This window comes from Cetorhinus maximus, chromosome 1, assembly GCF_964194155.1.
Source record: "Cetorhinus maximus chromosome 1, sCetMax3.hap1.1, whole genome shotgun sequence".
NCBI classification, from domain to species: Eukaryota; Metazoa; Chordata; class Chondrichthyes; order Lamniformes; family Cetorhinidae; genus Cetorhinus; species Cetorhinus maximus.
The window spans coordinates 39481860-39500415 of record NC_135879.1 but is presented as its reverse complement, the minus strand read 5'-3'; the positions used below and the strand labels follow the sequence as shown (position 1 = coordinate 39500415).

General features: G+C 45.7%; 1 protein-coding gene across 1 annotated transcript in view; it reads left to right on the top strand.

Moving 5' to 3' along the window:
• adad1 (adenosine deaminase domain containing 1 (testis-specific)) overlaps nt 1-18556 on the top strand; it is a 116725-nt gene that overhangs the window by 48112 nt on the left and 50057 nt on the right. The window contains exon 6 of the mRNA XM_078540026.1: nt 3206-3331. Coding sequence (XP_078396152.1) covers nt 3206-3331 — 126 coding nt within the window. The remainder of the gene's footprint in view (nt 1-3205; nt 3332-18556) is intronic.

Sequence of the window (18556 nt, the reverse complement as noted above, 5' to 3'; positions counted from 1 at the left end):
CTCCCTCCCTCCCCTTCCCCTCCACTCCCCCTCCCTCCCTCCACTCCCCCTCCCTCCCTCCACTCCCCCTCCCTCCCTCCACTCCCCCTCCCTCCCTCCACTCCCCCTCCCCTCCCTCCACTCCCCCTCCCTCCCTCCACTCCCTCCTCCCTCCCTCCACTCCCCTCCCTCCCTCCTCCCCCTCCCTCCCTCCCTCCCTCCACTCCTCTCCCCCTCCCTCCACTCCTCTCCCCCTCCCTCCCTCCCTCCACTCCTCTCCCCCTCCCTCCCTCCCTCCACTCCTCTCCCCCTCCCTCCCTCCCTCCACTCCTCTCCCCCTCCCTCCCTCCACTCCTCTCCCCCCTCCACTCCTCTCCCCCCCTCCACTCCTCCCCCTCCCTCCCTCCCTCCACTCCTCTCCCCCCTCCCTCCACTCCTCTCCCCCTCCCTCCACTCCTCTCCCCCTCCCTCCACTCCTCTCCCCCTCCCTCCCTCCCTCCACTCCTCTCCCCCTCCCTCCACTCCTCTCCCCCTCCCTCCCTCCACTCCTCTCCCCCTCCCTCCCTCCACTCCTCTCCCCCTCCCTCTCTCCACTCCTCTCCCCCTCCCTCCCTCCCTCCACCCTCTCCCCCTCCCTCCCTCCACTCCTCTCCCCCTCCCTCCCTCCACTCCTCTCCCCCTCCCTCCCTCCACTCCTCTCCCCCTCCCTCCCTCCACTCCTCTCCCCCTCCCTCCCTCCACTCCTCTCCCCCTCCCTCCCTCCACTCCTCTCCCCCTCCCTCCCTCCACTCCTCTCCCCCTCCCTCCCTCCACTCCTCTCCCCCTCCCTCCCTTACTCCTCTCCCCCTCCCTCCCCCTCCCCTCCTCTCCTCTCCCCTCCCTCCCTCCCTCCACTCCTCTCCCCTCCCTCCCTCCACTCCTCTCCCCCTCCCTCCCTTTACTCCTCTCCCCCTCCCTCCCTCCCTCCACTCCTCTCCCCCTCCCTCCCTCCACTCCTCTCCCCCTCCCTCCCTCCACTCCTCTCCCCCTCCCTCCCTCCACTCCTCTCCCCCTCCCTCCCTCCACTCCTCTCCCCCTCCCTCCCTCCACTCCTCTCCCCCTCCCTCCCTCCACTCCTCTCCCCCTCCCTCCCTCCACTCCTCTCCCCCTCCCTCCCTCCACTCCTCTCCCCCTCCTCACCAGGTCCACTCCTCGCCCCCTCCCTCACCCGGCCCCCTCCCTCACCCGGCCCCCTCCCTCACCCGGCCCCCTCCCTCACTTGCTGGCTAGGGTTACCCTTTCAATTGGTAGAAGCCACGGGTCTGGAAGGCTTTGCTGAAGAAACTTTGGTGACCTGTTGCAGTACATCTTGTAAATGGTATGCACTGCAGCCTTGTTGCGCTGTTGGCAAAGGGAGTGATTTTTCAAGGTGGTGGAAGGGATACCAATCAAATGTCCTGGATTAAGTGTTATTGGAGCTGCACTCATCCAGGCAAATGGAGAGTATTCCATCACACTCCTGACTTCAAGCTTGTAGATGTTGGCCAGGCTTTGGTAATCAGGAGTTGTCATTTGCTGTAAAATACCAAGCCTCTGACCTGCTATTTTAGCCACAGTCTTTGTGGCTGATCCAATAATGTTTTTGGTAAATGGTGATGGGGTATTCAACAATGGTAATGCCATTGGATGTCAAAGGGAGGTGGTTTGACTCTCTTGGTGAAGATGGTAATTACCTGGCTTTTGTGTGTGATACTACTTGCTCTAACCAACCAAAGTTTGAATGCTACCTTGGTCTTACTGCTTGAGGGCACAGACTGCTTAGTTATCTGAGGAATTGTGAATGTAATTGACTACTGTGTGTTCATCAATAAGCATCCCCATTTCTGATCTGGTGGAGAGAAGGCTATGGATAAATCAGCTGAAGAAGATTGGGTCTAGGACTTGCTCTGAAGAGCTAATGCAGTCTTGGTACTGAGATGATTGGGTCCATCAACACAACTATCTTTGATTATATTAGGTGTGACTGGAGCCAGTGGAGAGTCTCCCCCTGATTCCCATTGACTTCAACTTTACTAAGGCTGATTGATGCCACACTTGGTTAAATGCTGCCTTGGCGTCAGGGGCAGTCACTCTCACTTCACCTCTGGAATTCAGCTCTTTTGTCTATGCTTATGTTTGTCCTGTAATAATGTCTGCAGGTGAGTGGTCATGGCGGAACTCATTGAGCATCGGTGAGCAGATTATTCGTGACTAAGTGCCATCTGATAGGAATGTCGTCAACCCATTATATCTTTCTGATGATTGTGAGTAGGTGAATGGGGCTGTAATTGGTCACTTTGGATTTGTTCTGCTTTTGGGGACAGGATATAGCTGGACGATTTTTCACTTTGTTAGGTAGATGCCAGTGTTGTACCTGTACTGAAGCAGGTTGGCTAGGGGCCCGGCAAGTTCCCCAACATTGGTCTTCAGTACTACAACAGGGATGTTGTCAGGGCCAATAGTCTTTGCTATATTTGCTGCATTCCTCCATTTCTTGATATTATGTGGAGTTAATTGAATTGATTGAAGGCTGGCATCTGTTGTAGTGGGATCCTCAAGGGGAGGTTGAGATGGATCATCCACTTAGCACTTCTGGCTGAAGATGATTGAAAATCCTTCAGCCTTGTCTTTTGCACTCACTTGCTGGTCTTTGCCATTAATGAGGATGGGGATGTTCATGGAACCGCCTCCCCTCCTGTTAGATTTTGAATTGCCCACTACTATTCATTATTGGCTATGGTAAGGACTGCAGAGCTTTGATTTGATCCATTGATTGAGAGATCACTTGTCTCTGTCTATAGTGTGCTGCTTCTGCTGTTCATCATTCAAGTTGTCCTGTGTTGTAGCTTCTCCAGGTTGGCACCTTAAATTATTTAGGTACTCCCAGTGCTACTCTTGGTAAACCAGGTTTGATCCCCTGTTTGATGGTCATTATGAAAAACTAAGCTAGGTACAAACTACAACTGTGGTTTTCAATGATTTATGGAATATAATTTCCTTAAACTTAATTCATTTTGCTTTGATAATTGCTATGCAATATGATGTTATGTTTTAATGTTAGAGTAATTTTTCCTGCTGTACTTATTTATCAAGGTAACCTTATTGTACAATCATATTTTAAAGTTTTCCATTTTTACAACATACAAATGTGGCTTACTTATGTTTTGATTTGCATATACATAAAATATTTTTAAATATCTTCTTACAGAAGGAAGGAATTCATATTACAAAGCTGTTTCTATAGCCTGCAGAGATGTTTTCAACAAGTTGACTGCTAACCTGCCTGAGCACCAGAATTGTAGCAGTTCTTTGGCTGCTTTTGTAGTTGAAAGACGTAAGTAGAACATAGTTTAAATTTGTAGCTCAAAGGCCCAGAAATTCAATCACACCAAAAACAGATGGGCAGGGTGGCACAATATTTGTACTGGCTCCTGATTAGAATCACTCAAGTGTGCAACCATTGCTACCTGTGATACTCATGGCATTCAGTGGATGTCCTTACCTGAAAATTCTGACATAATTCTTGCATTCAAATACGCTCAAACGATCAGCGATCATTTGGCATCAAATGTTCTAATTTGGAAAGAGTACTTTGTGCAGTCAGCAACATTTTGCCATTTTAGATGTCAAATGCGATCAATGGCATCGAGTGTGCTCAAAGACATCAAGTGTGCTTGGCAGGCAACCTGCATTGAAAAATACAAGGAAATCAATTACAGAAATAATATCTGAATTTATTCACTTTTTGCATTTAGTCCAAAAATTCTTTCCATGATACATGCTTGAGAGCACCACCTGTTCCCCATCAGCTCTTAATTGATTTTATTTATTTGTTAATTGTTGTCATGGGAAGAAAACTTACAGCACGTGGGAATCTCGGAGTTCCTGGTGCCTCCCCACCCCAGTGATTCTCAGCCCCCCAGTCTCGGGCTTACATCAGTCCCACCCCCAGTCTCGGGCTTACATCAGTCCCACCCCTCAGTCCCCCCCGCACTCCATGCAGCCCCCGAGGCTTACACTGTCCCTCCCCACCCCTTCCTCCTGTCTGCTCCCAGTGTTGGGTCCCCAGGCTCTCGTCGCCGAACTCCGGGCCTCTTAGCCCCGCCATTGAACTCTAGGCCTCTACTCTCTCCATGTTTTCCCCCCCACCACCACCCTCCCGACCCGACTTCCCTAACCCACTCCTGAGGCCACACCAACTGGAAAATTGTAGCAGAGCCAGCCTCACCATCACTTCTGGTCCCAGCCAGCCCTGCAACCTGAGCTCTCCAGAGGGCAGGGGAGGAGAGGGTGGGTGGAGAGGAGGGGGGAATTGGGTGGAGAAAGAAAACTGCTGCAAGCAGGTAGGGTTGGGGGCATGGGAAGAAAACTGCTGAAATCCGGGGAGAAGGGGTTAGGATAGAAGGCAGAAGAAAATTGCTACGGGGTGAAGATGGGGGGAGGTGGTAGGGGAGAAGAAAACTGCTGCATGAAGGGGAGCAGGTGTCTGCTACACTAGTTTTAGGTTATGATGAAAAATACAAAAGTAGTTTATTAAAACATATGAGAGCAGAGTCTACTTTTTCTAAAGTTAGCTCAGCTTTAGGATGTTTGAAGCTATAGAAATTCAGAAACATGGAGAACAAACTCTGATCATTTTTGGTGTCAGAATGCTTAAGGTAAATGATTTGCTAATCGCAAATATTCGAGTGCTGCAGTTTGGGGCAATTGATGTCATTTACACTACTTGCAATTTTGAATGATAGCTAAATGGTTGCTCTTGAGCGTAATTAATATCAAATGATGGCTAAACGATTGCTTTTGATGTCAAATGAGTGCAAATGAAAGCTGTTGAACAATGATGTCAAAATTTTCAGGTAGGTATTGGATGTCTGTGTAGCCACTTGAAGACGACATGCTGCTTTTTAAAAGAAAGGTGGGATTTGGCCCCACTAGGAAGCAAAGAAACAATTCTGAACAAAGGAATTGCTGCTAGATCAGGTTTTTAAGGAGTACCTTGAAGGAGGAAAGAAGAGGCAGAGAAATTGATGGAGGGAATTCCAGAGTTTGGCAGCTGAAAATAGGGTGCCGATGGTGAAGCAGTTAAAATTTGGGATGTTCAAGAGGCCAGAATTGGAAAAGCACAGATGCATGATGCCTTTAAATGGCGCTGATGTGTGGTCCTTCATCCGCTTAGTACCACTTGTTGTTAATCAAGTTCTGCATGTGATGAGTCATGCGTTGGATATGCCAAACTTGCAAAATAGGTCCTGCAAGCGGCACAGGACTGCAAGTTAAATAACATTTTCAGCTTTTAGGATAATTTTGGGAACTTCTGAAGCCAGTAGAGTTGCTTACACTAATCTGGCAGGTAGTGCACTCCCAGCTCATATTGAGCATGTACTACCTGCCATATTCGAGACTTAGGAGGCTGTTTCGTGCTGCATAATCAAATTTCTAGGCTAAAATGTGATGTGATAATTATTTTCTTACTGTATTAGCTTTGAGCATACAACAATCCTATTGTGCCAAACCTGGTTTGGATTGCACCTTGTTTATGGAGTTAATATGTGTTTTGCTTTGATAGCCTAACCACAAGCTACACATACTATAATTGTAGATTACAGTTATGAAAGATGGTAAGACAGCAAGAAGGAGCAGAGGAGTAACATGAAAAACAAAAGTAACAACTAAATTTCAGGCATTGGGTGTGTTGTACAGGAGAGAGAATGTGGCAAAGTCTGAGCAAGAGTGGTACAAGTTTAAGAACAATTTAGAGGTAAAGGGAGGTTATATTGCGAGTTATTAAATGGTGAGATTTCTGGGTAGGTTTATTTTATGATGAAGGTACAGCAATTGAATGGTGATTAGTCTTCTGAGAGCTGTGGTTTCAATGTAGAGACATTGGTAGACCAGTATAGGGAGCAACAGTGTGAACAGGGTGGGATGTGTTTGGAGACAGGATGTCCCAGTTCCCCACCCTGGGATTCTCAGTGTGAACAGGGTGGGATGTGTTTGGAGACAGGATGTCCCAGTTCTGCACCCTGGGATTCTCAGTGTGAACAGGGTGGGATGTGTTTGGAGACAGGATGTCCCAGTTTTCCACCTTTAAAGGGACAGGGAGAGGACCAGCTGGGCTGAATGGAATTTTGGAAATGGATGCAATATGTTTGGAAGTGTTAGAACTGTTGAAAAGTGAATTTAACAACAAGGTAAAAGGTGTAAATTAGTCTTCAGTTGAAGAGAATTGCAAGTCAAATTATAGGAATAAATAAATGGCTAGCTAATGAGGGAGGTTATACCGTAACAGATTCTATTTTTTTGGTGCCTTTAATTCAGAAAGTGGCCCATGGCATATGACAGAAGGTTTAGGAAAACAAAAGTGGATGCTGGGCCAAAAAAAACCCAAAATGTCAACAGGAGTGACCCATTGTGGTCAGGTAAGCAGGCTTTAAGGGGAAAAGGAAGGTGGTAGGGCTTAGGGAGTGTATTCCAAAGTGTGGGAATGAGATGATTAAAGGCATGGTTGCTGATAGTAAGTCAAAATGGCAGAGAATTGCCAAATGAGTCAAAAGAATGGGGAGTTTGGAGGTAGTGGTAGTGGGGGCACTGGACGAGATTAGAGATTAGGGAGATCTGTGACCATTCAGAAATTCAAATGCATGGATGAGAAATTTAAATTTGTGGGATTGGGGTGATGAGGAAATAGTACTTGATGCAGGCAGCAGATCAGCTGAAGTTTACATAGGTTATGGGATGGAAGGCTGGCCAGGTAAACACCGGAATAGTTAAATCTAGAAATGATAAAGGATTAAAGGAGGGTTTTTAGCAGCAGATAAACTGAAAATAGGATTGGAGGTGGGCAGTCTTTATGATGGAGAGACAGTGAGGTCATGGTTGAAGAGGATTCCAAAATCACAAACAGAAGTTCTAGTTTAGCCTGAGGCAGTAGCTGGGGAGAGAGATAGAGTTGATGGCAAGGGTGCAGAGTTTGTACTGGGATGTGTTGGAGATGGATTTGATCACCTTAATAGATCTGAAGGAAATTGAACTTCATCCAAGACTAGATGTAGACGAAGTAAAGAATACTAAGGTGATGCTCGAATATGATTCTATTTGTAGCAGGAATATTCTCTACTTCAAGCCAAATATGTCTTTTTGGTTACCCATATTAACAGCATTACCTCAGTCATCTGGTATGTGTGAGTACCTTCAATTAAAGAATGAAGTAAGCAATAACAACTTTTTTTGTATTTTACTTTCTCTGAGAAAAGGACTAATGTGACAGGCCACATGAATCGAATGTTACATGGATAGGAAGAGTGACATTTTTTAAAATCAATATAGCAAGCAGTTGCACGAAGTGTCTTCTATAGTATTAGAGAAGTTTTGCATGTAAAAACAAGTTATAAGTTATGCAGCAACAAGGTTGTATTCGGGGATTTGATAATTCGGGGGATTGATAGCATTCTCTGCAGTCCCAACTGATCAATGGTAAAGGGTGTTTTTGAGCAGCTGGAGAGGATCTTGGAAAGGGAGTGGAGAGATTCTGCTGTGATGGTCCATGTTAGGGCCAAAGATATAGGGGAGAAAAGAATGGACTTCCTGTTAAGGAAACATCAGCAGTTAGGAACTAAATTTAAAATTGGGATTGCTACCTGTGCTACATGCTAATTATTATGATCTTGGTAGAGATTTTTGAAATCCAAAAATCTAGGTATTTACTAAAAGAATGAAATAGCAAGCTGGTTTTAACAGTGAACCTTGTGTGACAAACAGCAAGCAGTAGACAGACCTAAGAGATTCCACAACCAACAGATCAGATCTAAACTCTGCAGTCCTGCCACATCAGCCATGAATGGTGGTAGACAATTAAACAACTCACTGGAGGAGGAGGCTCCTCAATGATGGGGGAGTCTAGCACATCTGTGCAAAAGATAAGGCTGAAGCATTTGCAAGAACTTTCAACCAGAAGTGCTGACTAGATGATGACTCTCTTTCTCCTGCAGAGGTCTTGAGCATCACAGATGCCAGTCTTCAGCCAATTCGATTCACTTCACTTGATATCAAGAAATGGCTGGAGGCACTGGATACTGCAAACTCTATGGGGCCTGACAATATTCTGGCATTGGAACTGAAGACGTGCCCTCTCCCTGCTGTTTACAAGAAATCATTTTCCAAAGCAACCTAGTCTTTAAAGAGACTGTCACCCCAACATACGGCATGTATTTTTTTCTCTCCAGGAAAGCTCGTGGGCCATCACATAATTGGCATTGTTAGAGTCCCCGTAAAGACCAATAACTTTTTAAAAGAGTTTTGAATTTCGCAGTGACCTACGAAAAGGTTCACAAAACACGATTTCAAGTTTTAAGATTTTTACTGTAACAAGCTAAAACCAACATCGACTAGACGTTATCTAGTAGGCAACTATTATACTAAACTACAGAAATGGTATCCCCGTCTTTGGACTCCTTAACACAATGGAAATTTTAATGCCATTTATATCGTGGTTGTCTTGGACATGGAGTTTGAAGTCCATCTACTCCCAATGTTAAAAGAGAGTTCTTTCTGCTTTGCCAAGGTGAACCTTCCAGCATCCTTTTAAACCAAGTCCTCTCTTCACTCAAGATTCACTTTGAGCATAATAGAATGGACTGAGCGTAATAGAATGGACTCCCCATTGTAAGCTTCTCTCTGGCAATTCCGTGGTCTCTAATTTTCCACAACCTTTGTTTCTTCGAACCTGGGTTCCATCCACATCGGCCCTTTGGTTGGTGATTAACCTAAAAACAGTCCTTTTCTTCTACTTGGCAAAGTAGCACCTTTTGTGGGTTCTCTCTCCCCAACTCCTTCGGTCTGTGGACTCTGAGGACTGGATATTGGCTACTGAGGCAGTTGTGAAATTTTCAGACTCGCTGGACCCGCCTCAGTAAAATGTGCCTTGAAACGCACAGTTTTCACTCTGGCAGGGACGGGATGGAGTCAGGTCTGCTTACCCCGGAAGTGGATCAGAAGTGGAGGCGGGACCTGATGACAAGGAGGACAGATCACATCTCAGTCCCGATATAAAGGGCCTTCCTGGATGCAGTTCCCGTTGGGAGGGAAGAAACTGTTGTAGTGTTGCTGATTCATGGGAGCTGATGGCTTTCAGCAATCAAGTGAGTAAAAACTATAATTGTTGGCCAACTGGTTAATTGCACTGGAAGAGCTGGCCCATCTTGGGCCTTGCATAGCAAACTATAGACTTTAATGCTGCCTATTGAGCTTGTCTAATCAAGGACCATGCAGCATTTATTTAATGCTGGCAAAACTTCACAAATACCCAGCCATGGAAATGGCTGCATGGTGGCAGCTACAGCAGGTCCTGACACTGCGCTCTGAGATTATCATAATGCCTCAGGAGCTGATTTTTACATGCCGCATGCACTTTCCCTTACCTTTCACCAACTATCTATCATGGTGTGGGCAACGAAATGTACATTGTCATTTAACCTTACAGCGGCACACTGTCATCACAGATGAGTGTGACTGAGGGAGCAGGCCAGCAGAGGCATGTGCACTCGGGAACAAACCATGCCATGTTGATGTGACAAGAACAAATGCTGAGCCATGCAGAATTCACACTGCCCCCACCCCCGCCGCAACATCAGTCTATGCATAACTTGATAATCAGGTTCCTGCATTTGAATGGATGCAGGTTGTGTTGCGTTGAATGAAGCAAGAAACCTTACATGCTCATGTACTTTCTTCATAGTCATACCAGCGTATCATAGCAGAAGACAGGTGTGGGAGGGACGACACCCTGGTTCTATGACCAGGACCTCGAGATTCAGGTATAGGAAGGAACATTCTCTATCCCAGAGAAAGGAGGAGTGAAGTTTAAAGTCCATCTCCTCCCTGCTTTGCCAAGTGAATCTTCCAGTGTCCTTTAAAACCAAGTCCTCTCCACTCAACCTTCACTTTGAGCATAATAGAGTGGACAGTGTAACAAAGTGAGCTTGGCAGGCAATTGTATCCATGCTGAACAGAACAGGGGAATACTATTATTCATGGATCCACTGTCGCAAGCGGTTCCATGACCTTTTGGACTCCGGCAAGATGAGTTATTTGGTAGAAGCACACACATGTCCCTGTGATGGGTGACAGTTGAATGCTGCACCAACTAGGGCACACTTAGCACATACATTTGTCCATGTTATTGGGGTAGTGTGGCGAAGGCGCTCAACTAAGCCCAAGAAGTTATGGGGTGACATGTGAATGCCCATTGAGATCCACTACCACATTGATGAGCTTTGGCCCTGGATGCAGGATAGAATGGGCTTACATCACCCTGTATTTCGCACTTGCAAGCAAAGAGGGTTCACAACACCGGAGAGATGGCCTGGACTGGAGGTGGGTCGGTGCAGCTAAGGGCTACTTGCTGAGTTGAGACGGCAATGGAGATTGCGAGTGTTCTGTTCTAAATCGTTATTGGAGATGGTGAATGGCCCATGCAGGTGCCAAAGGTGGTGTCTTCTGATCATGGTGTCAATGGTGGAGGTGATTAGTGCACTAAGACAATTGGGAAGCTGGTTTGAGGGGCAGTGTGAAGGGTGGGTTGCATAAGGGTTCTGCTAAAATGGTTGAAGGTACTGGCCTGGATCTGCGGGTGCTTTCAAAATGTCCAGGCCTTATTCTAATTACCTCCTTTTGTGTAGAAAGATCCCTTCAGCTCATGTCCACCACCCTCTTTTTTTCTCACTGTTCCCAGCGTACCAGGCTGACTTATCCCTTGGGCATCAGGTGGAGGAAGAGATGCCCAAGGAAAACAGCATTGTATCTCACCAGCCTGCACTTCAGGATGCCAGCACATTGGAGGGAAGTAGCGTGTGTTTAGTCAATGGCACATGAAGGCCACAGTCGCCCCCTGAGGAGGGAGGGCAGTTATGATGATGATTCAGTAGGCATTGAGTTAGGGTCTCAGGAGTCATCTTATGGGGCACAGTACTTGGAGCTGAAGCAGCTGATGTGCAGATATCTGATGGAGTTCCCCAAGGCAGTGAGAGTTCATGCACTTCGAGTGGAGGAATCTGAGGCTCAATAGCATGGGCAGAATTTTACGCTGACTGGGCAGGCACACGCCTGGCCTGATCTGGTGTGAAATCGCACGTGATGACGTTGGGCGAGCATCCCAACGTTATCCTGCGCTCATGTAATATTTTGTTCAGTGGGTGCATGCAAAAGTTGGAAGCATGCCCGCCGACAATTAAGAGGCCAGTTGAGGTCATTAATGGCGTAATTGACTTTAATTTTATGTTGCCTATCCAACCTTATAGTTGGCAAACGGGTGAATCAGCCGAGTGTCCCGTACATTTTTCATGAAGCCTTATCCAAGCGTGGGATGAGGTGTCCATGATGAAATAAGACACAAATAAAAATCATTGGGCAGCGTTTTTATCATGTATATTTTCAGGTGCCTGATTGGGACGCTTGGACATTTTTTTCTGCTTTTCAAAACTTTATTTGAGGAATTTTGGGTCTGTAGCTCTCTGAGGCAGCTCTCTGCCATCAGGGAACTTTCTCTCAGCGCTGGCCCTTGTCTGCGTTGACGTCAGCACCTGCCCTCTTTCGCGTAAAATCGTGGTCAGTGGTCTGTTCCCCCGCCGATCGCGCCTGCCAACCTAAAATTTCTGCCACTGAGCTCAATCCGGGAGAAAATGGTGAGTATCACAGCCACATGCATCATCACATCAAGCGCATGCAAGAGTGGTGTGACATCCTGAAATGGGTTCAAAACTCACTCATTTGCTGTAGCAGGCTGTTCAGAGCATAAGCGCTGATCTCCATAGAGTACGCAAGGAGCTGCATGCCCACAACAGGATATTTGTGCTGGTGGCACAATAGTGGCTGGAAGGGATGCCAGCTTTCCCCAGCAGCCAGCCCCATCTAACTCACATGAAAGCTAATCCAGGGCTATGGAGGTTGGAGAACAAGATGAGGGTTCCCAGAACATTTTGGCATCTTCATCTTCCACTGCTTCCCCAGCCCCTCCGCCAGACCCCTTGTCTACGGTACGTGCCTCAGTGACAGCAGCTGCAGAAATGCAGAGCCTGTAGTCTCAGGTAGGTCTCCAATGGGTGCATAATAAGGCTGGCCTCCTCTGACAATGTAGCTCTTTCGCGGCCCTCTGGCCCCTCTATAAATGCTCCTCCATATTATGGCGTATGCAGCAAATTATTCTCAACGTCCTTGTTGGCAAGCACAGGAGTGCTCCTCCAAAGAGGTCAAGGCACCTGAACCACATCTTCAACAGGCCAATAGCCTACTTGATGACGATCCTCATCTGCAAGTGGCTGTTGTAGCAACATTGGGCCCCATCTCTGGTGGCCTCGATAGTGAGCAGGCACCTCGCCTCCTTAATAGGTACCCTTTGACACCAGAAGCCAATCACAGACCTGGGGTCTGGGCTGGAAAAGTTGCTATAAGCGTGACTGCTTCAGAATAAGAGTCTTGGGAAACATGCACTTACATGTAGGAAGGCTTTATTGTGGTTCTTATTTATTATTTATTGCAGCTATGAGGAAAGATTGGATAGGCTGGGGTTGTTTTCCTTGGAACTGAGGAGTGACCTGATTGAGGTGTACAAGATAATGAGGGGCCTAGATATTGTAGACAGGGATGCTTTGGTTCCCTTAGTGGAGAGATCAATTACCAGGGGGCACAGATTTAAGGTGATTGGTAGAAGGACTAGAGGGGACATGAGGAAAAACATCTTCACCCAGAGGGTGGTGGGTTTTTGGAATTTGCTACCTGGTTTGGTGGTGAAGGCCGAAACCCTCAGCTCACTTAAAAGTTACCTGGATTGCACCTAAAGTGCTGTTACCTGCAAGGCTACGGACCGGGTGCTGGAAGGTGGGATTAGAATGGGCAACTAGGTTTTTATTTTTTATTTTTCAGCCAGCACAGACGTGATGGACTGAATGGCCTCTTCTGTGTCGTAACTTTTCTATGGTTACATGCAACCTGCTGATGGAGTGGAATAATTTTCTGTTCACAAATGTCTTCGGCTGCTGCATTTGTGCCCATATAGCGAGTGGTACAGTCTACCACTGCTTCAATTTGTGGGAAGCTGGCTATGGGGCCAAAGGCCGTTGCCCTCTCTGCCTGCGATGCCATATCTGTGGGAAAGTTGAAGTGTTTCCCCACCTGAGCAAAGAATATGTCGGTGATGCACTGGTGAGCTGATTGAGAGATGCCTCAGAGGTCAGTGGCCAATTCCTGGAAGGAGCTAGAAATTGAGGGCCATGGTAACCTTGAGTGCAACAGGCAGGGCATGGGGTTTGGTACCCACTCAGCACTTAGCGAGCCTGGAAGTCTGCCATCTCCCACTTATCTGCCTGAGGCAAGGAATACTCCTGAGAGGCCACAGATTTGCCCTTGACTTTCACAACACACACCTCCACCCTTGTAACCTGGCAGCAGCTTTTATCTCTGAACAAGGCTTATGTGTTCAAAATTTAACATTGCAGAACTGCACGAGGGAAAAGCACCTTTTTAGGAGGCTTTCAGAAGCTTTCATGACTCCACCATAAATTTGTGACTTCCGCACCACAGGTTAAGGCACTTGCAGCAGCGAAAATTGCATTAGCTGTCCACTGATTTTAACTGAGCCACCAGATATGATGATTCAAACTTGTGCGAACCTTCCCCCTTTCTCCCACCGGCAAATGATTTTGTCCAGGAATAGGGCCAAGACTTCTGCTTCCAGGTCCCATACACTATTTTTAAAGGTCCACAGAGTCTTCCCAATTCCACAAAAATCAGCCTCTGAGAGTCTGCAGCAATAAGGCCAGTTGCCTTTTCCTTTGTGTCAATTCGGGTTTCTGTCTCCATGATAAGCTGGTCCCATTGGGTTTGTTTACAAGCAGAATTAGTACAACTTCACACCATTCACCATTCCAAAGCATTCCATTTTGCCTTAAAAGAGATTGTTTAAAACATAGCCATATTATAAAATCTTGCAGTCATAACAACAAAGGGATAGACAGGATAGATCAGGAAGGTGAATGTGTGGCTGAAAAATTTAATGGCACACTAGCACCAATACTGGGATGGGAAGGATCTGTACCACTGAGATGGGTTCCACCTAAACCAGCAAGGCTCCAGAGTCCTAGCAGGCAGGATAAATAGAGCAGTGGATGAGACTTTAAACTAGTAAGACTTGGGGAGGGATCTGGTGAATATAAAATATGCCTAAAGACAAAAGAAATAGAAGATGACAATAATGGTCAGACCAAGGTAAAGAATAAGAGTAACACAAATGGTCAAAGAACAGGTACAGTTACAGATCCTAATTATAAAATGATCACTAAAAATAAAATGAGTGGAACATTGAATCCCATACAGTAATGTGCACAACTTCAGAAATAAAACGGGACCTGTGGGCAGTAACTCATGGCAAGGAACTAGATATAGTAGGGGATAACTGAAACATGGTTACATAAATAATAGGACTGTCAGTTAAATATTGCAAGATACAATGTACTTAGTATGGATAGAAAAGGGAAGAAGATAGATGTTTTATTACAGATAATATGAAAGTAGAAAAAAGAATGCACATTAAGATTGAAACAGATTCATATGAATAGACATGAAGGCTAAGAAGGGATTGACCACCTAGTTGTAGAGGGAAAGAGGAGAAATATGTAAGCAAATCTATAAAATGAGAATGGGTGATGAATGAGTGCTATGCTAATAAGACACATCTGTTTGAAAGTCTGAATTTAGTGCACAACTTTGGTCTTAATTGCTGATTATCATAATTTGAACTTGCATAGAGATGTTAGATCAAAAAGCTGCATTGCATCTGAAACAATACATAAGACATAGGAGCAGAAATTAGGCCATTCAGTCTGCTCTGCCATTCAATCATGGCTGATAAGGTTCTCAACTCCATTCTCCCGCCTTCTCCCCGTAACCTTTGATCCCCTTACCAATCAAGATCCTATCTATCTCGGTCTTAAATACACTCAATGACCTGGCCTCCACAGCCTTCTGTGGCAATGAATTCCATAGATTCACCACTCTCTGGCTAAAGAAGTTTCTCCTCATCTCTGTTCTAAAAGATCTTCCCTTTACTCTGAGGCTGTGCCCTTGGGTCCTAGTCTCTCCTACTAATGGAAACATCTTCCCCACGTCCACTCTACCCAGGCCTTTCAGCATTCTGTAAGTTTCAATCAGATCCCCCCTCATCCTTCTAAACTCCATCGAGTATAGACCCAGAGTCCTCAAACGTTCCTCATATGTTAAGCCTTTCATTCCTGGGATCATTCTCGTGAACCTCCTCTGGACCCTCTCCAAGGCCAGCACATCCTTCCTGAGATACGGGACCCAGAATTGCTTACAATATTCTAAATGTGGTCTGACCAGAGCCTTATAAAGCCTCAGCAGCACATCCCTGCTTTTATATTCTAGTCCTCTCGAAATAAATGCCAACATTGCATTTGCCTTCCTAACCACCGACTCAACCTGCAAGTTAACCTTAAGAGAATCCTGGACTAGGACTCCCAAGTCCCTTTGCGCTCCAATTTCTGAATTCTCTCCCCATTTAGAAAATAGTCTATACCTCTATTCTTCCTACTGAAGTGCATGACCTCACACTTTCCCACGTTGTATTCCATCTGCCACTTCTTTGCCCATTCTCCTAACCTGTCCAAATCCTTCTGCAGCCTTGCCGCCTCCTCAATACTGCCTGTCCCTCCACCTATCTTTGTATCATCTGCAAACTTAGCCAGGATGCCCTCAGTTCCTTCATCTAGATCACTAATGTATAAAGTGAAAAGTTGTGGTCCCAACACTGACCCCTGCGGAACTCCACTAGTCACCGGCCGCCATCCTGAGTAGGACCCCCTTATCCCCACTCTCTGCCTCCTGCCAGACAGCCAATCTTCTATCCATGCTAGTACCTTGCCTCTAACACTATGGGCTCTTATCTTACTGAGCAGCCTCCTGTGCGGCACCTTGTCAAAGGCCTTCTGGAAGTCCAAGTAGATAACATCCATTGGCTCTCCTTTGTCTAACCTACTCGTTACCTCCTCAAAGAATTCTAACAGATTTGTCAGGCATGACCTCCCCTTGATGAAACCATGCTGACTTTGCCCGATTTTACCATGCACTTCCAAGTATTCTGAAATCTTATCCTTAATAATGGACTCTAAAATCTTACCAACGACTGAGGTCAGGCTAATCGGCCTGTAATTTCCCGTCTTTTGTCTCACTCCCTTCTTAAACAGGGGGGTTACATTAGCGATTTTCCAGTCCTCTGGGACCCTCCCTGACTCCAGTGATTCCTGAAAGATCACCACTAACGCCTCCACTATCTCTTCAGCTATTTCCTTCAGGACTCTGGGCTGTAATCCATCTGGTCCAGGTGATTTATCCACCTTCAGACCTTTCAGTTTTCCTAGCACCTTCTCCTTGCTAATGGCCACCATACTCACCTCTGCCCCCCAAGTCTCTTGAACTTTGGGGATGTCACTCGTGTCTTCCACTGTGAAGACTGACGCAAAGTACCTGTTCAGTTCCTCCGCCATTTCTTTGTTCCCCACTACTACTTCTCCAGCGTCATTTTCCAGCGGCCCAATGTCCACTTTTGCCTCTCTCTTACCCTTTTATATATCTAAAAAAAAAACTCTTGCAATCTTCTTTTATATTACTGGCTGGTTTACCCTCATATTTAATCTTCTCCCTCCTTATTTCTTTTTTAGTTGTCCTCTGTTGGTCTTTGTAGGCTTCCCAATCCCCTGGTTTCCCACTGCTCTTCGCTGCATTGTATGCTTTCTCTTTAGCTTTTATGCTGTCCCTGACTTCCCTTGTCAGCCATGGTTGCCTCGTCCTCCCTTTAGTATGCTTCTTCTTCCTAGAGATGAATTTTTGCTGTGTCTCCCAAATTACTCCCAGAAATTCCTGCCATTGATGTTCCACTGTCTTTCTTGCTAGGCTTATCTCCTAGTCAATTCTGGCCAGTTCCTCCCTCATGCCTCTGTATTTGCCTTTATTCAACTGTAATACCATTACATCTGATTCCAGCTTTTTCCTCTCAAGGGATCTCCAGGCAACAATTCATAGCAAGGAACCAGATGTAGTGGGCAATTTTCATGGAGTAATGTATGTGGCACCTAGCAACCCCTTGCATAAATGTTGTGGAATGTTCTAGCTGACATGTTATATGATAGTCCAGGGATCAAGGGAGACGGAACACAGGTTCTCAAGCATGGCATTAGAACTTCTGGCAGAAGAGAATTTTCCTGTACTTGCAGGGAGAAAGGATTGCCACCTCATCTTCGTGTTTCCCTCTCATGCAGCAGCTGATGTAGCATTGTCTGGCCTCATACCCTCCCATTTCTTGCCTAGACTAAGAGGGAGGGATCTCTAGCAAGATTCCCATTACTGTTAGTGATTCCTATAAGATGTTCAGCAAGTTGGCGTAGAAAAGCACTTGTGCCTTTTAGGTGAAATCCTCAAAATTTGCAAATTTGCTCAGATGTTGAAGTCTTGACAAAGTGTCTCAGTCTCCAGACGTGTTCCCAGATCCTCTTCATAGCTTCGGCAGCAATGAACATGAAATAGTGAGTATCCTTTCAAGTAGCATGCAAAATCCAAATCAACATCTTGTTTACTCCCAAACTACTGATTGCTGTTAGCAGAGGGCATTAGTGTTAGCCACTAAAATGCTGTACAGCCTCCTTAATGAGCACTAACGGGCATTTTCAGTGGCAGCCAACTCCTTAACAAGCCTTCAGGCAGCTGTTCCTAGCTCAGGCTTCATTTCCTTTACCAAGATGATAACTTGAGCAAGACCCCCTTCTTGGCCACCTCAGAAGATCATCAGCAACTGCCAAAAAATTGTTGCATCACTAATTATGGGAGATAGATAAACTGGCAAGAGTTAGGAAAAAGTGAGTGGAGATTTTACTGTATGTTCAACACTTTTTTTTAACCTGGTATGTAAGAAGCCAAACGAGAGAAATTGTCATTGGATCTCGTAATGGGAAATGAACCAGAACAGATAAGTGAGGGAAGCATAGGGGAACATCTGTTAATAGTGACCACAACATCATAAGAATTATGCTAAGATAATGATTGAGAGAGACATAAGATAAAGCCTAAAGTAATAAATGAGAAAACTTCTAATTTTGACGGGACCAGGATAGAGCTAGAGAAGGTAAACTGGAAACAAAATTGAGTTGTTAAAAAATATTTTACACCAGTTCTATCAGTAGAGTTTGGGACTAATATTGTTACCATCCTTGATAACTTTTAAAAAGAAATTCAAACTTCCAGTGAATGACTGAAATGATCGCATGACATGATTCCAAGTTTTAAGATTTTTACTGTAACAAACTAAAAGCACATTAACTAAACATTGTTTCAGTAGGCAACTTGTATGCTAAACTGCTGAAAAGATCCCCAATTTAATTTTTGCAATGACTGAAATTCTCCCTCCACGATTATACTTTATTCTGTCCCTTAAGTAGACATTTCATTCTCCAGGAACCAGTCCAAAGCTATTCTCAGCTCATTTTTCCTTTTCCAGCCAGAT